Genomic DNA, 23375 nt, shown 5'->3' with positions numbered 1-23375 from the left:
TTAGTTAATAGAGAAGCTAGGAAAGCAAAAGAAAATTTTCTTAAAGAAATGCGCAGAGAAGTGGAAGCAAATATGCAAAACGGAAGAACTGATTTAGCCTACAGAACAGCAAATCAATTTTTTAACAAACGTAAAACACCACTCTCAGGCACAATAGAAAATAAAGAGGGGAAAATGCTGTTTGGTGAAGACATGGAAAGAATACATAGAGGAGTTGTATGCCGGAACACCTCTTTCGGAGGAAGTCACAGGAAGAGAAGAAGAGCAAGTAGACGAAGATGACAAGGGAGATGACATTCTGCAAGAAGAATTTGACAGAGCGCTAAGAGAACTACGGGACAACAAAGCAACGGGTATTGATGACATCCCTGCAGAACTAATAAAGAATGCTGGTGACAGCATGAAAATGATGCTGCTTAAACTTAATAGGTCCATCTATAACACAGGAGAGATTCCGACAGACTTCCAGAAACGTATCATTGTTCCTGTACCAAAGAAGGCAGCAGCTGCAAAATGCGAGCAGTACCGAACTCTAAGCCTAATATCACATGCATCAAAAATTCTCATAAAGATAGTTCTGAAGAGAACTGAAGAGAAGGTGGAGGATATCCTGAGTGTAGATCAATTTGGCTTCAGAAGGGGATAGGGGACAAGAGAGGCGATTCTGGCACTGAGACTCGTTATCGAAAAGCAATTACAGAAAAATAAACCAACTTATATTGCCTTTGTAGACATGGAAAAACCATTCGATAACGTTATCTGACAAGAGATGCTCAGAGTGCTGAGGAAAAGTGGAATAAAGTACAAAGACATCCGCGTGATACTCAGTTTCTATAGGAATGAGGTGGCAGTGATTAGGAACTGTCACCAGGAACAAGGAGCAAATGTTAGAAAAGGGGTAAGACAAGGATGTGCTCTCTCTCCTCTTATATTCAGTGCTTACATCCAGGAACCTATAGACCAAGTTTGAGAAACTACTGAGGTGAGGATCAAAATTAATGCTACGTTATGCAGATGATATTGCTATAGTCACGGAGAAAAAAGATGATCTAAAGTCCTCAGAACAATGGAAAAAATTCCATGCAATCTGTATGGAGTGAGAATAAAGAAGAAAAAGGACTAAAGTGATGGTATGCAGTACAGGAGCAGAATAAGAATATATGGCTCTGAGCACTATGGGACTTAACATCTATGGTCATCAGTGCCCTAGAACTTAGAACTACTTAAACCTAACTAACCTAAGGACATCACACAACAGCAGAATATGAACCTCTGAGAATGAGAATTGGAAGAGAGGAGCTGGAAGTGCTAGAGGAATTTACTTACCTCGGAATCAAAATCACAAGAGATGGTAGAAGGCGGAAAGAAATTGCGACCAGCATACAAAATGCCAAAATTTCATTTAATCGGAGAACGAACATACTCACCAGCAACAACATCAGTCTGAAAATAAGGAAATGTATCAAGAAAACTTTCGGTTGGAGTGTGGCCCTATATGTATGTGAAACTTGGACGATTGGAAGAGGAGAGAGAATACGGCTAGAGGCCCTGGAGATGTGGTGCTATAGAAGGATGATGAAGATCAGCTGGAGAGAGAAAGTAACAAATGAAGAGGCGCTTAGAAGAGCACAGGAAACTAGATCTCTGTGGAGGCACATCCAAACAAGAAGAGACAAACTTGTAGGGCACATCCTACGACACAACAACATCATTGGCACAATAGCAGAAGGAGCTACTGAGGGAAGGAATCGGCGGGGGTGACCGAGGATATCATACATGCAACAGATCATGAATGACGTTGGATGTAACGCATACGTGGAAATGAAGAGGAAGGCAGACAGAAGAGAGGAATGGTGCTCTGCTGCAAACCAACCTCAGGGTTGAACACTAAAAGAAAAAAAGAGCCAAGTGGTCGTCTTCTAACGGATCCTCAATTTTCTTTCCCATTCTAATAATTATACCAATCAGGAAATATATGATGTATCAAGTTTATTTTTGGAAAATTGAAATACATCGGAAGAAACGTTTATAAATGGCGCCAGTCCCTTAGCCTGCCACACGACACCATCCGCGCATGCGCCGTGGCCCCAGCGCCAACACAGTAGAGCGCCAATCTTATCTGCAGCGTGTGGCAAACGGCGCATGCGCCGTGCCCCCAGCGGCCTGTGCGCATGCGCCGTGCCCCGCGCGGCGCGCTCGAACATCGACCTGTTGGCGCGGCGGCCGGCGCGGCCAGTGTGCTATGGACCGCTGGCGAGGCAAGGTCGCTCTAGTGACTGGCGCCTCGGCGGGCATCGGACGCGCCGTCGCCAAGGAGCTGGTGCAGCAGGGGCTGGTCGTCGTGGGCGTAGCCAGGAGGCTCGACCTGCTGGAGGTACGCACTCCACGCTACGAGAGCGTAGGCTTCCGCAGCCGGTATCAAGCTGAGTATCGTGATTTCGGGCGTACCTCTGCGTCATTTTATAAAGTACTAAAATATCAGATTTTTCAAAAACTGTGACATTGTCGCGAATAAAACAGTGACTCGTATATATAGTTGTTGTTGTTACTGTGGTCTTCAGTCCTGAGACTGGTTTGATGGAGCTCTCCATGCTAATCTATCCTGTGCAATCTCCTTCATCTCCCAGTACCTACTGCAAGCTACATCCTTCTGAATCTGCTTAGTGTATTCATCTCTTGGTCTCCCTCTACGATTTTTACACTCAACGCTACCCTCCAATGCTAAATTTGTGATCCCTTGATGCCTCAGGACATGTCCTACCAACCGTTCCCTTCTTCTAGTCAAGTTGGGTCACAAACTTCTCTTCTCCCAAATCCTATTCAATACCTCCTCATTAGTTACGTGATCTACCCACCTAATCTTCAACATTCTTCTGTAGCACCACATATCGAAAGCTTCTATTCTCTTCTTGTCAAAACTATTTATCGTCCATGTTTCACTTCCATACATGGCTACACTCCATACAAATACTTTCAGAAACGACTTCCTGACACTTAAATCTATACTCGATGTTAACAAATTTCTCTTCTTCAGAAACGCTTTCCTTGCCATTGCCAGTCTACACTTTATATCCTCTCTACTTCGACCACCATCAGTTATTTTGCTCCCCAAATAGCAAAACTCCTTTACTACGTTAAGTGTCTCATTTCATAATCTAATTCCCTCAGCATCACCCGACTTAATTCGACTACATTCCATTATCCTCGTTTTGCTTTTGTTGATGTTCATCTTATATCCTCCTTTCAATATAGTAAGTTTCCTTTAATTTACGTCTATGGTCACAAACTTTTTGTTAACAGATTACCGGTTTCGGTCTATAATGACCATCATCAGATCTGTTTTATAAAAAAACAGTCCTAATGTACTGCAGCTATAGTGGCATTGAACATTTGACGATGCCACTATGGCTGCAGTTCATTAGGACTTTGTTTTTATCAAACAGATCTGATGATGGTCATTATAGACCGAAACCGGTAATCTGTCAACAAAAAGTTTGTGACCATAGACGTAAATTAAAGGAAACTTACTAAAATATCCGACGTTTCAGCCCTGTAGCAGCCGCCTTTCTCAGGGTGTAGACTGTCTAAAACATGGCCAAATTTAATAGAATGACGTGGGGATACGTTCAGAAATATTTTTATGAGGTTGAACGACGCAGTGTTACCGACAACTGCTCTATTCTGTCGGTTAGCTATAGCGTCATGACGGATATGCACGTCTCTTCTTTTAAATTTTATTTTGGCCATTTGGGTAGGGCGGGCTAGTTAGCGCCCTCTGTTTCTTATTTTTACCAATGGCCTTGCCGGTTGTTCCCGTCGGATCGCCGAAGTTAAGCGCTGTCGGGCCTGGCTAGCATTTGGGTGGATTATCGTTCGGTTTGCCGAGCACTGTTGGAAACGTGGTGTATTCAACCACTGTGAGGTAGATCGAGGAGCGACTCGATTGAGAAGCAGCGGCTCCAGCCATGAAAGCTGACAACGGCCCAGAGAGCGGTGTGCTGAGCTCATGCCCCTCCAAATCCGCATCCAGTGACGCCTGTGGTCGAAGGATGACACGGTGGTCGGTCAGTTCGGTCGGAAAGGGGATATCTTACTTTTATTCTGAGTTCGTGGTTCTCTTTAGTCAGCTCCCAGGAAAATGGGACGAAGGGGTTTCCAACCTATATACTGGAGCATCCGAAGTTCACTGGCAAAACTTCGAAAGTTGTTAGAGGATATTGTCCGAGCATTTTGGTAGCCGTGGTCACCTGTGCCTCATTACAGAGTAATTACATGTCAAGACACAAAGGAGTTGATGATATTGTCCGCCAGCAGGCATTGATTTCAATCAATGGGGAAAGTCGAAAATTTTTGCTGGACGTGGATTCGAACCTAGGTTTCCTGCTTACTTTTTTTTGTGATCTCATTTTGTTCGATACTGTTCGTTGCATCTGTTCGTTGCGGACGTCCCCTGACACCACTTGAAGGTCATTGTTGAGCCATTCACTCAGTTTTTTTTATTACAGAGGGCAGCTAACTCTCTGAACTAACACGCTGAGGTACCGTGCAGCACTTACTGAGCACATAACGCTGCCACTGCGCCATCCGGGCACAGTGATCACCGCAGCTGCGTAGCATACCACCCGGCAGACCCAAATTTTCAACTCATCAACACACTAGTGATGTAGCGCCCCTGGCCCATTATCCTCATAACTCGCGGCATGTCGCCGATTTCCGTAACAGTCAAGGATTGTGCACATCCACACTGAAGTGGTCGTCCTCAACTAATTGTGTGTTACCACGTAAGTAGTGTGTGGTTAAGTTGAGAATTTGGGTTTGACTGGAGGTGTGCTTGGGTTACCCGTGCAGTTGTCGTGATCACTGTGTCTGGATGGTGCAATCGCGGCGTATCCGCCTAGTAAGCAGGAGACCTCGGTTCTAATCCCGGTCCGGCACTAATTTTCAATTTTCCCCAGTGGTTTCCCCTCTGGCATTAGTCCCTTCATGTCTTGATTCAGAGTGGGTGCGGGATCAAAAATGGTGTCTGTTCTTTCGGACGGCTTTCGGACACATCCGAAAAAACAGACAACAAATATTACTTTTGTTAGAATTCTTGTCCTATTTACGTGTCTCGAGTTTGGTTTCGCGGCATTGTTAGTTGGTAGCAGTGGTGCACAGTTGTATCGATAGATTTACTGATGGAGAATTGGCCAGTATTTACCTAGTGTATATGTTCAGTGAATGCAATGGAAGAGCGGAACAACACTTTACGCTCAGCTGTTCTCTCGTCATCGTATTTATGCATCTCAGACTTGTTACACCGGTCTCTGTTTTGTGTTGCACGTTCTGGTTCAAATGGTTCAAATGGCTCTCAGCACTATGGGACTTAACTGCTGAGATCATCAGTCCCCTAGAACTTAGAACTACTTCAACCTAACTAACCTAAGGACATCACACACATCCATGCCCGAGGCAGGATTCGAACCTGCGACCGTAGCAGTCGCGCGGTTCCAGACTGTAGCGCGTAGAACCGCTCGGCCACCCCGACCGGCGCACGTTCTGGTGACTGCATATTACAGACCTTGTTTTTACTGTTGTGCAGGTACTTTTACAGGCAGAAGGTAACTGGGATAACAACTCAAATAACTCGTAACTATTTAATTTCGTAGACTTCGATAGCGAGAATCAGTCATGGTCAGTTTCGACGTAAAGTCACTATCCACAAGCTTGCGAGTAGACGAAGCTGTATCCTAAGAGAGCATGCTGTGCCACACTCTGGTTTACTTATGTTTGTCATCAGCGTACTTCATATCTCAATAAAAATACTACGAGCAAACTGACGGTGTAGCAATGGGTTCCCTCCTATCCCTGTTACTAACCGACATATTCATGGACGCCTCCGAGGAAACGTCACTTTGTTCCGCTTCTCTATACTCACGTTGCTAGTTCACATACGTGGAAGACCCCTTCGCTCTATGGCCCTTTGGTGAGGTGAAGCTAGACAGGTTTCACGAATACTTGAAAAAATGCACGAGAAGATCCAGTTCACGTTCGGAGCAACCCTAGACATAGAAGTATATAGGACGAAGGAGTTGTAAAACTACCATAGGCTATCGCTGTCTGTCATAAGTAAAACGGTAGTTTTCATAGTAGCCGTGGTCAGTAAATATCGTAACCATATTATTCATACTTTGTGTTGTATATCTGTAAGAGGTTACCACATTTCGATAGCTTCTTTACACGGAGTCTTACCAGATTCCACTGTCTGCAAACTGAGTGAGGATATATAAAGGACCACGTAAACTAGTTATCTTCCTACCTGTCACTTAAAAATTAATAGAATTTATGGAAAATTGAAACTGTCAATGTTTGATTCAGGGTTTATTCGAAAATTATTTATTTGTAACCTGAAACTGAGATATGTAGTAGCAAAAATAATAAAAGCTTTACAGGTGTATCGTGTAGCGCTAGGAAACAAAATTTCCTCAAATAAAGGTATAATTAAAAAGGAAAGCAAAACAGAAACATATCGACATTGTTTCGTACTTCGTCGAGCTAATGTAAAACATGTTTCTGTTATTCACAAACAACTTTCGCACTTAACAGTAAAAACGGCAAAGACCTGCCTTTAATCATAATGAAGCATGTTCCATCAAGTACAAAATAACAGATCGAATTATATACACATATCAATAAAAGTTATGCATCATCTCGGTTTCGCGAGTTTCAGAACCTGTACAGAAAACTGAAACGGGCATCAACATAAACATCATTTTCGCTCTTTTTATTGGTCAAGATAAACACACATTGCATGTTGTACCACCATACAGCTAGACCTTCCGAGGTGTACACACCGGTACCTCTAATACCCTGTAGCACGTCCTCTTGCGTTGATGCATGCCTGTATTCGTCGTGGCATACTGTCCACAAGTTCATCAAGGCACTGTTGGTCCAGATTGTCCCACTCCTCAACGGCGATTCGGCGTAGATCCCTCAGAGTGGTTGCTGGGCCACGTCGTCCACAAACAGCCCTTTTCAATCTATCCCAGGCATATTCGGTACGGTTCACGTCTGGAGAACATGTTGGCCACTCTAGTCGAGCGATGTCGTTATCCGGAAGAAAGTCATTCACAATATCTACACGATGGGGGCGCCAGTTGTCGTCCATGAAGACGAATGTCTCGCCAATATGCTGCCGATATGGATTCACTATCGGTCGTAGGATGGCATTCAGGCATCGTACAGCCGTTATGGCGCCTTCCTTGACCACCAGCGGCGTACGTCAGCCCCACATAATGCCACCCCAAAACATCAGGGAACCTCCAACTTGCTGCACTCGCTGGGCAATGTGTCTAAGGCGTTCAGCCTGACCGGGTTGCCTCCAAACAAGTCACGGACGATTGTCAGGTTGAAGGCATATGCGACACTCATCGGTGAAGAAAACGTGATGTCAATCTGAGTGGTCCATTCGGCATGTTGTTGGGCCCATCTGTGCCGCGCTGCATGGTATCGTGGTTGCAAAGATGGACCTCGCCATGGACGTTGGGTGTGAAGTTGCGCGTCATGGAGTCTACTGCGCACAGTTTGAGTCGTAACACAGGACGTCCTGTGGCTGCACGAAAAGCATTATTCAGCATGGTGGAATTGCTGTCAGGGATCCTCCGAGCCATAATCCGTAGGTAGCTGTCATCCACTGCAGCCCTTGGGCGGCCTGAGCGAGGCATGTCATCGACAGTTCCTGTCTCTCTGTATCTCCTCCATGTCCGATCAACATCGCTTCGGTTCACAACGAGGCGCCCGGACACTTCCCTTGTTGAGAGCCCTTCCTGGCACAAAGTAACAATGCGGACGCTATAGAACCGCGGTATTGACCGTCTAAGCATGGTTGAACTACAGACAACACGAGCCGTGTACCTCCTTCCTGGTGGAATGACTGGAACTGATCCGTCTAATAGGTGCTTCTCATGCGTGGTTGCTTACATGTTTGGGCGGGTTTAGTGGCATTTCTGAACAGTCAGAGGGAATGTGTGTGTGTGTGATACGATATCCACAGTCAACGTTTATCTTCAGGAGTTCTGGGAACCGTGGTGATGCAAAACTTGTTTTGATATGTGTAGATCTTTTTATGTTTGTGTATGTAAACTGTACTTGCATTAAAAGTAGTTTCTTAGCTTACATAAAAGCCGCGAAGTTCCGCGATCAACTAATTTTTGTTGCTTGCGTCTGACTCCCATGCAGTGGATTCGGGTTGGATTGCTGGCCATGTCCGGAATTTTCTCTGCTTGATGGATAAGTGTTGTGTCGTCCTCTTCACCAGTTCGTCGACAAACAATTCGCTCAATGTGGCGGCAACTGAAAATATCTACAACTTCGCGGCCGAACTTCTCTAGGTGCGAAATCCCGGCCATCAGCGCCATACGTGGACTAACAGTGAACGAAGTGCAGTTCTAATTATTTGCTAAACAAACAAAAAACAAAGTCTTCGGTTCCCAGTTTCTCTCTTACATTCATTTCTTTTCCAACCAATGCGAACAGTACTACCTGTGATTCTATGGTTTAGTAGGTCATTTATGTACTGTACCAAAACTACCGAACCGTAGTTTTGGTAGAGCACATCTCTAGATGGCATGCCGCGGAACAGAATTTACCGGAAGCCTACACATTAGGACAGATATTTAAACGCCGAATCACACCACCACCCAGCGCAAAAGAATTCAGTTATCAATTCTCTGACCATCGGCGAGAAGCGTCTATGTAGTGATCACATTATAACACCAAAGCTTAAGAGAGAGTGAACAAAGCTCACAGCGAACGGTCCCAACCCCATATCGATCCGCACAGCCGTGGAAACCAATAACAGAACGACAGGTAGACAGGTAGACAGGTAGACAGGTAGACAGGTAGACAGGTAGACAGGTAGACAGGTAGACAGGTAGACAGGACATCGACAAAGCGCAGCCAGCAGCACGCTTACGGTGTCTAGACAATGTTGTAACCTTCCCACATAAAAATAAAAATGATAATTTTTTTAAAATATCTCGTGGAAACTGATAAATCTGACGTAAGCAGCGCGACGCCATGGCCCTGTGAAATCAGTCTGAATAAACTGAAAAATTCTTACCTCGTGATGGTGTCGCCAGATAACGCTGTCTATATATCTGCTCGCGAATGGCACAGCTTAGTGCAATGCTGGCCTAAGTACTAATGCTGGACAGATTTGTCTGAGATCTGAATTATTAGAAAAACTGACTTGGCTTATTGACATTGGTGCACAGGTGGTCTTCTGATTACTAAAGAACACATGACTATGATCTGACAAAAATTCTGAAATATTTAAAGTTAAATAAATGACTGGATCGGGACTGGTAATGACTTAAGGCAAAATTATTCCTTTTTTGTTAACTGGTAACGTTATATTCTGAAAATCCTTTACATTGTTGATGAAGATCTGCAATCCATTGTATGAAAAATTGAATATTACAAATCTGGATCAACTGGTGCTGACGAATCACAAAAAGGTTGAAACAATTTCATATTAACATCTCAGACAAATGACTTAACTACGCGCATGCCAATAAAAATAATGCAATTTACCTTACAATACAAGGCTATGAACTGCACTGCACCAGAGACAGACTACAAGTGCGCTGTAGCAGCGAGCGACTCCAACAGCTGCCGGGACTGCTCTCACCTGCGACTCTATTGGAGCAAAGACATTTTCTGTCGCAGGCAGCGCGTGAGAAGTACATCGAAATTACATTTGCTCCACCAGGGTAGTGACCCCTTACAATGTCACTGCCTGAACTGGTAAATGCCATCGACAGGTTGCTGTCCACGCCGTCTTTCCACTGCATCCGCAAGATCCAGGCTAAGCTCAATAAGTGACAAGATACAAGGGCTGGAAAAAAAGCGAGAAAGCATACATGAATACAAACGCAAATGCTAGCACGCCTGCAGGTTTGGCCACGAACAGTGACTGTGCGATGTCCTCTATACGTCGCAAGTGTCATTCGAGGTCAGAACAGTGTTGTGTGTTGGTGTGAGTGCATCGTGCAGGAGTTAAGTGCTTTCGAACGTGGCCAGATTGTCGGTGATCGTACGGTGGATGCTTCTGCAATCAAGGCACCAGAAGTATTTGGTGTTTCAAGGGGCACCAGATTTATGCCGCATACAGGGAAAGAGGAAGAACACCGTCCGCTAAGTCACAACTTGGACGGAAGTATGTGTTGAGAGATCGTGATAAGCTGTCGTTGAAGAGAGCTGTGACGAAAAATTAGAGGATGGCAGCTGCAAAAGTCACTGCAGAACTGAATGTCACGCTCGCGAACACTGAAAGCACCAAAACTCCAGGGGGACTCCATAGGCAGGGAACTGGAGGGTGATCTGGAATTCCAAAAGCACCCATCAAGGATGTAAAATTGCCGGCCGGTGTGGCCGTGCGGTTGTAGGCGCTTCAGTCTGGAACCGCGTGACTGCTGCGGTCGCAGGTTCGAATCCTGCCTCGGGCATGGATGTGTGTGATGCCCTTAGGTTAGTTAGGTTTAATTAGTTCTACGTTCTAGGGGATGATGACCTCAGATGTTAAGTCCCATAGTGCTCAGAGCCATTTGAACCAGGGATGTAAATGCCCGGAACATAAAAGCGTGTTGGTGGAGCCATTAAATCTGGACTGTGAAACAATGGAAGGAAGTCATTTGGTCGGATGAGTCTCGTTTCTGACCGAGTGTGAAACTGGGAAGGAATCCAGTGATGAGTTGGGGCAGCCTTATCTGGACACAGCACGGGCGCCAATGTTGCTCTGCATGCATGGTCGCACTACTGCCAAAGATTATGTGACCATTTTGGCTGACCAGCTCGGTCTCATAGTACATTGTTTGTTCCACAATCGTGACGCTGCGCTAAAAGAATACAGGGCCCCCATCTGCACTGCACGCTTCGTCCAGGACTGGTTTTGTGTTGTGAACTGTGGCATCTCGCGTGGTCACCAGGTCTCAACATTATCCAGCGTTCCTGGTCTACTTTGGAGAGGGGGGGGGGGGGGGGTGGGGGACGTGACTGTATCGACCTCTATCATCGCTACCTGATCTTGAAGGAAGAACGGTGTGAGAGTTCCCAGAAAACCACACAGGACAGTATTTATGCATTCCGAGACGACTGGAAGCTGTTTTGAATGCCAACGGTTATACTGGACCGTACTAGGCACAGTAATGTGTTTTGGTGCCTTCATGTTAATGTCCACCCCTGAAGATCCTGTGCATGTTGCAGGCGTGTGGAAGGTGGACTGTGGGTGTGGAGGAGTATACGTGGGCGTGACCGGCGGGCCAGTATCAACGCCCCTGCGGGAGCACGAGCGCTGCGTTCGACTTTGGCAGCGCGGCGAATCTTCAGTGGCCCAACACCATAAAGACTGCGGCGGGGAAACAGGATTCTTCGAAACCTGCGCACTTGACTAGCATCCTGGAATAGTGACACGGAAGGTTAGAGAGGCCACTGAAGTACCGAAGCAACCTAACAACATGACCAGGGTGAATAGACTTAGTCTGTCTCGTCTTGGCTGCCAGCCCTTAGACCCCAACGGACTGCACCAGCAACCCGTGTGACGTGACGCTACCGGAGAGTAACTGCTGCCGCGCGGGCAGAGCTCAGAATGAGAAGAGGGAGGAGTCCACACGCCTTCTGACGATTAATCACGACACACAATGAGAGGCAATAGGAGAAGCACACTCCCTCCTTGTCAGTAAATCTATTACAATAAAGTTTCTCACTACTTCAGCCTCATGAGACCAACAATATCAACGTTTTAAAAATTGTAACATAATGCCATGATCGTCAGAGCAGTCAAGACAAAAATACAGCTGACTCCCGACAGCAAAAATACACCAGCAGACCCAGAAGAGGACCACTACAACCGTGGCCGAAACTTTTTTTTTCACAAAATGACGCGGCACCATACGCAAAAAAACTTCCATTTTCAATCATAATTACATTTCTACGCTGTAAAGACTCAATTGTCACTACGAAACGCTGATACAAAAATATAGTGGTTTGAAAAGTTCTCAGAACGGAATAGAAAAAAATGTACTTACATCACTAAAACTTTTTTATTTTACGATGTAGTATCTTTGTAGATTAATGCACTTGGTCCAACTATGTTCCAGTGCCTTGGTACCTTCTCGAAAATCAGTTTGCTCCAGGCCTGCAAAGTACGAGGATTGGAGCTTAAATAGTGGCAACTATTTATACACAACTTTTACAAAAGAGTTACATGTCTGCACCTGTTACTGTCCTTCAAAGTAGTCACCAGCGTTGTGTAGAACTCGTTGCCAGCGACGTGGAAGGCGTAGTATACCGTTAGCAGAGCCTGTTCCCTTGATGGTGCGAATGGAGCGGTCTAAAGCTATGGTGATTCTCGTGTACGACTGTGATGGAAATGGAAATGTCGTGTGGCTAGGGCCTCCCGTCGGGTAGACAGTTCGCCTGGTGCAAGTCTTCCGAGGTGACGCCACTTCGGCGACTTGCGTGTCGATGGGGATGAAATGATGATGAAAGACACACAACACCCAGTCATCACGAGGCAGAGAAAATCCCTGGCTCCGCCGGGAATCGAACCCGGGACCCCGTGTGCGGGAAGCGAGAACGCTACCGCAAGACGACGAGCTGCGGACTACGACTGTGATGGTGTTGTCCTAACGCATTTCGTTCCTCCACAGTAGACCGTCAATGCACAGTATTACTGTTCGTGTTTGCGAAAGAACCGGTGACAGTTTCTTCGCAACCCACCCATCATTTTGCACGACAATGCGCGGACGCATACAGCGCAAGCTGTGGCTGCTCTGTTCGGTCGATGGGACTTGAGTCCTTGTGACTTTGATTTGATTCCGAAGATGAAGGAAGCACTTCGTGGCATTCGCTTCAGAACTGTTCTAGAGATCTGACAGTCAGTAGACCGCGCCATTCGCACCATCAACAGAACAGGCTTTGCTAACGGTATACTACGCCTTCCACATCGCTGGCAACGGGTTCTACACAACGCTGGTGACTGCTTTGAAGGACAGTAGCAGGTGCAAACATGTAACTCTTTTTGTATCGGTTGTGAATAAATACTTGTCAGTATTTAAGTTCCAACCGTCGTAGTTGTCAACTCCGGTGATGAGTTTTTCGTCTGAAGTGAATCTTCGTCCAGCGAGAAAAATTTTCAATTTTGGGAAGAGATGGAATTCTGACTGAGCCATTATCAGGTGAATAAAGTGGGAGTGGCAACAATTCATACTTTAGTTCGTGTAATTTTCCTATGGCGACGGAACATGTGTGCGGGCGTGCATCAAGAGTCGTGGCACCCATTTTGTAGATAATTTTTTCATTTCTAATTCTTCATTTAAAATGTGATATACCCATTCAGATGACACCTGAATGCGTGAGCCATTTGACGCACATTCAACTGGCGATCCTCCATGGCCATTTTGTGCACTTTTCCAATTATTTATGCACACAGCTTCATCGTCTAAGCTCTTCCGACCAAATTTAAATTCATTTGTCCACTTGGCAACAGTTGAATATGAAGGAGCAGTCCCATTGTGTATTCTGGAAATCGGGATGAATGTCCTTTGCTTTCATACCTTTCTTTACGAAGTACTTAACCACTGTTCGAATCTCAATTTTTTTTCCATCTACACGGGAGCAGCAACACAGCCACGTCACCGCCGCATGTCTCTTCCAAGAGCGCTCACGTGCCACGTGTTTACAGGCAACAGTCCAGTGAATACCACGCGAACAACTCGTTACCCTAGCGCTGACCTCTCCTGGTGATTCCGAGAACTTTTCAGACAACCCTCGTAATGAGAAAATATTAATCAACAGGGTCTGAAATTTTAGTGATCAGGAAGGGGTTTTATGTTTAGCGTAGCTCCGTAATGCCTGGAGCAATTTGAACCAAACTTGTCACACACACATGGTAGGGCAAGTTGTTAGAGAGAAGTGATATGTACGTGCGTATGGCAAACACTTCCCCTCAAAAATGTTTCTCTTCTTCATACCTCCATTGTGTTACCACAGATGGCGTGCCACTGATCTCACTTGCACTAAGACTGCCGTAGACGCGAGGTGGTTATTTGATTCCACGACCCTGAGTGGAATGCATGAGCTCCAACAAATTTTCAGCAACCTGCAGTCTTCTATAGTTGTTGCCCCTGCGCAGAAAACTAAACTCGCGCTCGTGAAATTCGTAATCTTGAGACTGTGAGAAACTCTTAGTGAGGAACTGTTGTTTTAGAAATGATTACATTTCTAATCCGTTTGTTTGTATGGGATTAAACTCGCTTTTTATTAGAAGAACACGAGAAACTGACATTCTACCTTAGAGTTACAAATGATTTTCATTCTTCAACGAATTAATGAACTGTATATTTCCATAATTAGTATCAGACTGTTCTCAACTATATGTCCAAATAACCACACATTGCTAATAAATTCTTAACTAACACAGATAGCGGAAGACTACACTTATGTCTTCCGACACTGCCGAACCAGCTTTCACATTTACAAATTAGACATTGCAAATTAAGTCTTAACTGATGTCGCGGCGGACAATATGTCCGTCTGCCGAGACTAGCTCTGATATTACAGCCGAACCATTTCGCCCGCTAGCAAACTTAGGCGCGTTCTGAAGATTACCGAAGTGCTTCCTCTGCCTTTACGATTACCATTTGTTTATTATTCTGCTTGTTATTAATACTTATGAAATAATGGAATGATAGCACGCGATTGAGAGATGTTTTAATTTGAAATGCAAGTAAATATGTTGTTTAGTTTGTCTAATATTAATAACAGAAGAGTATCATTTTGGCGTGCTACTTCCGAACGCAGCAACCAGTCGCGGAGAAGGACCAAAATTTAGGCTTTTTTTTTATTAAAAATGAAATTCCTCCATCTGTACTTAAGATTTTTTATTTACTTCGCTAGTAGTTTCGACGTTGCGTCAACGCCACCTTCAGACCCGTACACTTTCATGAAATCAGTTCTGTGCCATACTTTTTTCATGAAAGTGTACGGGCATGAAGATGGCGTTGACGCAGTGTCGAAACTAGTAGCGAAGTAAATAAAAAATCTTAAGTACAGATGGAGGAATTTCATTTTTAATAAAAATTATACCAGCTGTGTTCCACCTTCATCCAGCTTAAATATGGATGTACGAAGACACAATTTAGGTGGTCTTTCTCACTATCTGTGATCGATACCTCACACCATCTTATGTCATCTCGCCACAGCTGCCTTCTCAACTCCTCTAAGAAGAGCTTCTTTTAGCTGAACATGAAGGCTGGAAAGCCAGAAACAGTACAATGGCGTAGTACCAGAAGACAATTATCGTGTCGATAATACATCCCTACCACCAGTTTCCATGGGAATAGGGGAGATGGTGGAGGGAAAGTATTGTTATCTACACATTATTCTGGAACCAAAAAGTCTAACGAGAAAAAATGTTTAGCAATACGATCCAGTTACCATGGGGTAAAGCAGCTCTATTTGTTGGGGTGAGGGTCGGAAAGTAGTGAAATTTGAACTAAACTCTGAAACGTTTGGGACAATTTCAACCAACCGTGATATGTACGCGACTTAGTGTATGGAAAAATATACTGTAACATTATGAACACCGAGTGTTCTGGTTGGGTAGGGATAGGGGAGGTAATTTGCTATCTAAGATAAACTAAGATAAGAGGGAGAATTACTATATGTAGTATTTGCCTCGCAGTCAAGTAAACTGTGTCACGGTACCTCGCTTGGCTTGACATTGGGGGGTGGGGGTTGAAATTATAATTTACATCTGAGCTGGTAACAGTACAAAGCACATAAACGTATCCTGTGCACATGTGTGTTTGTTTGTTGGCGATTGAACTGCAGTGTAAGGTATTCGCACATTTCTTGTTTTGGCTGCCTTTTAATCCTTAGTACACTTTTTGCATAATCAGTACTGTGTCAACCACCTTCAACCACATAACTATGTTGAACTGTCAAATAGAAACATCTTCAGCCGTCTAAATTTCCGGTTGTTATTTCCAGTGGGCAACGAGTTTCAGCCCTGCATTACGTCATCTTCAGGCCCCCTAACGGATACGTTGGAAGAATCCCACCTCTGGTCCAGTCATAATAGTGCCAGCATTCAGTGACTGGTACCCGTAGATTTCGTAACGCAGCAATCCTTCGATTATCGCTTGCGTTGCGGTAGTGTCAGATTATAAGCAGCCTTTTTAATCGTACATTAATAAATGTCAGTAAACAGTATTTCGCTTGAACTCAGTCTTTTACCGGCCAGCACAAGCCAGGAGTGCAGAGGTCCCACACACTCTGCGCGGGGGTGTCTCTCGTGTCCAGGGTGTGGCCACGAGGGATGGGCGACTATTCCTCTGTATTTTCTCTTACGAAAGGACAGTAAGAGACTCACAGAACACGGACACTGACTGCGTGTTGGGTGGCGTAAGGGTTGCTGGTGCAGTCGCTCTGTCTGGGCACGCCCCCCCCCCCCCCTCCCACCTCTGCGCAAGTCTAATTGTGAGGTACAAATTTAGAGCTACCAGTTGTGCGAATTTTTTAAGCCAGAGTGTCCTGATCGAACGCCACCGTGGCGGGTGTTGGCTAGCAAGTTTCTCCACCAGGGTAGGAGTGCCAGACTTTCTAATTTAAAATAAGGGTTTCTGAAAACTGCTAACACGTTATACGATGCAGGATGTAACACTACACTATCGAATTTTGCTATAGTATTTGAATTTTTAGCTTTGCTGAATCCAGTGGCATTTTTGTTCGCGTAATGGTGTTCTAAGCATCAGTTCTAGAACTAAATACCAACATAAACCTACATACACGCACGTTTGAGTATATGCTTGTAAAACTAATTTAATGACAGCGGGGACACTAATGCGCTGCGCAGTAGGTTCGTTATTGCTATGATGTCAAGGTACAGTTCGACCTTTCGCTCAGAGTATTTCGATAATCGAAGTTACCTAAATGGGAAAGATACTGCATTTCAGGCACGCAGTAGTACATTAGAATGCAATACGGAAGAAAAGTTGTTAAGTACGCGAGACTGAAAAAAAAAAATAAGGTCCAACATACGTGACAACCTGGGAAATGCAAGGGAGCTGGCAACCCTAGCCCACGGACATTTCCCTCGTTTGAAAGAAAATAATTGTCGGTGGCGTTTCAAGTCCTTCTGAATAATAGAACACACAGATCGAACTGACGCTGGAAGCTTTCCCTTCTTGCGTGGGATTGGCCAGCCGACTATTTTCTAGATTTTCTAAGGAAGAGGGCCTCCTACATTCGGTCTCCCCTCACCACTGGTTAATTGCTTGTTATAGATTTTCATTGCGTAACGTAAATTGGAGAATATCTTTTGCGGGACGCATCGGCAAAGCAGAGAAAGGGAGCCTATGAGACCCTCTGATGTTAGATTTCGAGGGAAGCAGGTATGCCGACTGTGGTGTAAAATCTCGTCGGAGGCAGATGGTCTGTCTCTCTGACGTAACAGACTCTGGGTGGCGCATACCGTGTCTCCACGCGCTGGCGCACGGTTCTGGTTTGGAAGGCGGTGCCTAGATGGGTAGGATGTAGGTTCGAGTTCGCTTTCGTAATTCCGCCTAGATTCTTACGGAGAAGTGAGATTTATTCTCTCCCACGCCAATCATGTCATCATTTCCGTTCTACGTTTGGCGACTGGACGTAAATTAAGGGGGCATTGTATGTCAAATTCGTTGAAATTTGAAATTTTCTGTTTTCTACTCCATAATGTACTTTGGACTTTCCTGATCTTTTTGGTGTATAATACATTAAAATCAGACAATTGTGAGACCTTGAAATAATATTTTGAATGGTGACCTGTGACTGTCAAATTTCGCGGCTACGCATGTATACTGCCACAGTTGAGCAGTCATATCTTGGGAACTACACGATCTAGAAGGCTGTAAATTGCTTTGTTTTGTGCCTACTGCTACGTCACAGAAGTTGGCATTACGATTAAACAAATCAGCCCTTTCCTTCTTATACTAGTTTTCGTTGAAAGTAGTGTGATTATCGGCTATTTTGGTAGTAAGCTTACTTCTATTGCTATTTACACGTAAATAAAATGATTTAGATAAGATGAAAAGGGTGTGTGGAACACTTTCTTTCATCGAATGTCAACCGATGAAAAGCCATGTCATGCTTTGTGACCACCTTCACCAAACACTTGGTGTAAAGCTGAATTTTCTGGCACCCTGCATGAATTTACACATAAACATTCTCTTCCTTTGGCAATAATGCAGGCAATCAAACCTATGTACAAGGATTTGGCAAATCCTGAGCCACTAAAGAAGTGTTTACATGGGAAGACCCAGAATGTGAAAGAGTCCATCAATAATGTTGTGTGGTGCTGTGTGCCTAAAAATGTATTTGTTGGCCTTATGACTCTGAAGTTGGCAGTGTCTGATGCTGTAGTAACTTTTAATGGTGGAAACTATTATGAAACGTCCCCTTTGAACAATTTATACAGGACTGTGCTTAAACTGACACACAATATTTTGTTAACGCAACGCAATCTGACTTTCAGAATTCTCTACAAAAGAATGGCCCTGACTAACATTAAACTATACCTTTCACAAATCACTTACCTCACAAAAATCTTCGCTGCTCAAGCTACTGCAATACAGCGAGCGCCACTACTGCCAGCTAAATAAAAGATTCAAACTATGGAAGGCACTAACTACTGATAGGGATAGTTAGCAAATGAAAGATATTAATAGAGGACAAACAATGTATTTACCTTGATATCATCATATATAAATATAGCAGTTCATGACAAATTACAAATCTCCGCCATCTCTCTCCCCACATCCACCACTGCTGGCGGCTCACCTCCAACTGCGCAACGCTACGCGCTGTTCACATCCAGCTGCCGCTGCCCAACACTACAATGGCAGACAACAATGCAAACTAGCCACAGACTGCACACAGCACAGCCAGTGATTTTCATATTGAGCGCTACGTAACGTTGCCAATAAGAAAACATAAACAGCCTACTTACATAGAGAAAACATAAACAGCCTACTTACATAGCCCCCATGCTCCCCACAAAAAATTTTACAAATTTTTTTTTTGGGCAGTGGCCAATAATGATTTGATAAAATTTTTCATAATTACAATAACGAAGAAATCAAATGCACACACTTATTGATACAATGTTGGTCAGAAGCTAAAATTTTCTCAGTCCATAAAGATAGTCCAGATCATCCATCATAATAGTAATTACAGGTTTTTTTTCACAAAGTCTCATTAGTAAAAGAAATTGCACACAGAAGTAGTGGATTTCCATGCAGTCTTGAAGAAGTAGTGTTGTCCTTCCAACGGAAAGACAGTGCTGACTCGACATGCAGACAGGTAATGGGCCACAATGGAGCAAACCCACAGCAGTGTCATTCGAAGTTTTGAAGAATATTGGTAGGTAGGTCATCACAGAGCAGACCCACTGGAGTCCTGGTAGAGATTGTGGTATTGGTGGGCCACCAGAGGTGCAGACCCACTGCAGTCCTTGTAGAAATAATGGTACTGGTGAGTCAGCAAAGGTGTAGACCCACTGTAGTCCTTGTAGAAATGGCCAGCAGCCATCTGTTGCGACTGTGCAGGTGCACAATCACCATCGAAGAGTCTTGCAGAGAATATAGCAAGTCCATAAACCACCACTTGTGCACTCACAACGTTTTTGGAATTGTCCTTAGAACCAGCAATGCTGTTATCCAGTCCCTTGCAGAATTATTAACACACGTGCAAACACGAACAGTCCCTACTTCTCACATATTGTCCATATACTATGACCAACAGAAACGTGTGCAGTGAAATGTAACTTAAATTGAAGAACTGGTGTCTGTACAATTATAAATTTACAACATGAAAATACAATTACAAAGGTACAAAAGACATCATTAAAGAACATAACAATACAGATAACATTTGTAGTAACACAGGCTTTACAAAAGAATAGAAATAAACATATACATCAGTGGAATTATGACATGAGTACATACATAAAGGATCACAATAACTTTTGAAACATCAACTTCACACATGAGCATTGAACAGAACAGAATTAATAATGTCTAACATCTTTACAAAGTAAATAACATATTATTAATGCCAATTATATTCGAGGATAACAGTATTCCTCATCATAGTGAATGTAGCTTAATATTAAAAGAGAAAAAAGTTCTATGAAACAGTACACAGAGACAGGAAGAAAACAAATACACAAGGGTACACAAACGTATAGTGGGATAACACAAAAAGAAAGGACAGGGTTTGTTGTACTGCAGTATTTTGCATTATTTCTCGGAGATCTCCCTTCATTCGTCATTATTCCCAAAAAGTCCTATCTATACCTGCTTTCTGTATTCTATTCATATTTCTTTCAAAATAAATATGGCTCATTGTACAATACTCATTTAGGCCCAAACCGTTTTCATGTAACTTTCAAAGCATTCTTCCCCTAGTCTCCATAGTTCGTTTCTTATATAGTCTACCCCCTCTTAAGCTAACTTAAATCTACTGAGCTCAGATGCTAAACTAAGGGACGAGGCAATGCAGCAGCACAAAATAAGTAACACAAACAGCAATGACCAAAAAATTGGAAAATTGCAAAGCAAGCTACAGTAAATCTAAATTACCAAGCAATGTAACATACAACTAATATGAGCCAATGTGCAGCAACAAAAAAATAAGTCTGGCTTAGCAGAGTAACACAAATTAAAGTTCAGTAGCACTATGCCTGGCAAATAGCAGCAGAAATAACTTATATCTAAACATGACATAGCTCAAGCAGAAAAAATAGTGCACTAAAGATAACAATGCAGATAAGAGAAATGTATAATCACATCTTAATGTCTAACTAATTAAAGTGGTGCACCACAACAACTTATTGTAAAAAAAAATATTACCATGTACTTGAAAAGAAAATTATGTGTTACTGTTACTAGTTCCTTCTTATTGTTCTTCCCTTTCCAAGTGATCCTTTTTTAAAGAATGTGGATCATAAAATAATTATTTAATAGATCTGTTGACAGAAAGTGTTCACATTAGCAAATGCATTTTATTTTATAAAAGCAATGCTGCAACACAGCTGGAAGCCAGATATCAAGTGAAATAAGCAACTACGAAAAGCAAAGTATAAAAATATCATTCCGTAGTCATGTGACATTTCATAAGTTAGTAGAAACTCTCTCAACTCTCGTAGAAAGACGCTTGTCATAATCAGGTGTAAAAATATTTCTCGTCATTTCATTAGGCATTTCAGTAAATATCGTAAATTAAGAGCTAGTGTAATCATATGTTTTCAAGTTCGACCGTGTCGTTTTTGCGATGCTTTCTACAAAGGAATGTCAGAAGCGAGGTTAATGGCGTCCCCTTTTTTTTCTACCTGTGCCGCTGAAAAGGGCTCACAATAATGGCTTGTTCTCCAGGTGTTTGACACAGCTGCGTGCCCACAACGCATTACGTGCAGGTGGTCACTTAACTTTCTTACGGAAATATTGACGACACCAGTTTCCGCTACAGTGACAGTCTCACATAAAAATATTTCACAGGTCAAGAATTAGCGTTGCAAATCTGTAGAAAGAAAATCCTATAAATATAAGTGTCCAAATAAAATATTCGTCAGCATTGTGATACAGTCACGCATTTACGCACATTTCATAACTCTTAAAGTACGATTCTTGGTTTCCAACATACTTCTTATTCCTCATATACGGTAGCATCATCTTATTGATCATAAACATATCTCAACAGCATAGTACACATCGTCGTCGTAATAATAACATCATAACACCTCAGTCAAATCTCAAAAACGTCGTAGCTTTCTGTAATAATTTCAAAACCTAAAAAAAATTCTCTGCTCATTTCAATAGTGTCATCTACCTCAAACGTACTTTAAAAATCATGAATCCATACCAAATATATCATTCAAAGCTCTCATAGTATCACAATGATTCCGAAAAAATATGAACAGTTTACAAAGTACAGACAAAATACAGTTTCATAAGTGTGAAGTTATCCAACTGTGTAATTACGTAAACATCTGTCACTGATATAGTAAAATAAATGTTTGTCTCTCTCAGTTAAATGATCAGATAGCTGTGTAATTTGTGTGTTAGAGAAATATGGTACCGATGTGTAAAGTTGTATAAGCAAATACCATATTAGCTAGGGTTCCTTGTGCTTGCCAAACACATGTTACACAAAGTAGGCGTGTACCCCCCTGAGGATAAATGTAATTATACTCCCAGGTGTTACAAATTACAGCAATGGAATGAAATGTATCACGGAAAACTTTCTTTGTAATTCAAAAATCTTTAAAAATAAATGTTTTAAGTATAAAATTGATCACTCAAATGCGTGTCCTGTAGCGCTAAATGTGCGTCTTGCTGTAAGATAATTCTGTGGAAGTGTCGTAGTTATCGTCCTCCGAAAGCTAAGTTCTGCAGAAGTCAATGTACTTACCACATGATAAACAAAAGTGAAATGCTTTGCGTATCGATATCGTAGTTATTATGCTTATTGGCGTGATGAAGAAAGTACTGTACAGTAACGTAATGTTGTGCCATGAAAAAGGCTGTCTCATTGTTGCTATACCACAAAAGTTACTACTAAAACATGTTTTTCTTCCTAGAAGGATTCAGAAAACTGTGCAGATATAAAACAGATACACTGCAAAAGCAACATTGTAAATTGTCACTCATTAGTAGCGTCGTGATAAAAATCGTGTAGCTGTCACATAAACTAACCTCTGTGTCATCTGGTATCTCTCAGAAAGCACTTTAAATTCAGAATGTATTTTCAAATAAACCAAAATGTTGCATTAAAATCTCATTAGCAGTACTGGTAAATGTTCTAAGTATGTGAGCCTTATAGTCGTTACGTAATCGTGCAACAAACAAGCAAGAATGTACACACACAATAACACTGTGACGTCTGTTTACTATAACAATGCATTCGTCATTTCTGTTTAAATAAGTTCTCTTGGTTCTTGATTGGATATTTAACTTCAAACATTGTTGTATGTTAACAGATTCTTAAGTCTTTCAAAGCATACTAGTAATGTAAAGTGAAAAGTTTTATGGCAAAGACAAAGTTAAAAAGCAGATTATCTTTCAATAAACGGTTTTACATGTGAAATGTGGTGTAAACCTTTACTCTTCCTAGTACGCAGAGTTTGAACTTGAATGCAATTGTCATGCGGTATACGTCGGTAAAGAATACTGGAATTTTTCTCAAGGTTAGCGTCTATGTTATTTTTCTCTGAGCCACCTGGCGCACGCGGCTGCCTGCGGTGCGAGTCATTGTCTGTTCCTTTGTTGGCGCGCGTCGTTATTGGGATTTGGAGACCT

At 42.9% G+C, this 23375-nt stretch overlaps 1 protein-coding gene across 1 annotated transcript in view; it reads left to right on the top strand.

Moving 5' to 3' along the window:
- Positions 1 to 2242: 2242 nt before the first annotated feature.
- Positions 2243 to 23375, top strand: part of LOC124550830 (farnesol dehydrogenase-like) — a 182235-nt gene continuing 161102 nt past the window's right edge. Inside the window, exon 1 of the mRNA XM_047125556.1 lies at positions 2243 to 2374. Within this exon, the coding sequence (XP_046981512.1) occupies positions 2243 to 2374 (132 nt within the window). The remainder of the gene's footprint in view (positions 2375 to 23375) is intronic.

The sequence above is a fragment of the Schistocerca americana genome, chromosome 9 (genome assembly GCF_021461395.2).
Source record: "Schistocerca americana isolate TAMUIC-IGC-003095 chromosome 9, iqSchAmer2.1, whole genome shotgun sequence".
Classification (NCBI taxonomy): domain Eukaryota; kingdom Metazoa; phylum Arthropoda; class Insecta; order Orthoptera; family Acrididae; genus Schistocerca; species Schistocerca americana.
Note: the sequence above shows the minus strand (reverse complement) of the source record. Positions and strands in the feature narration are given on the sequence as shown.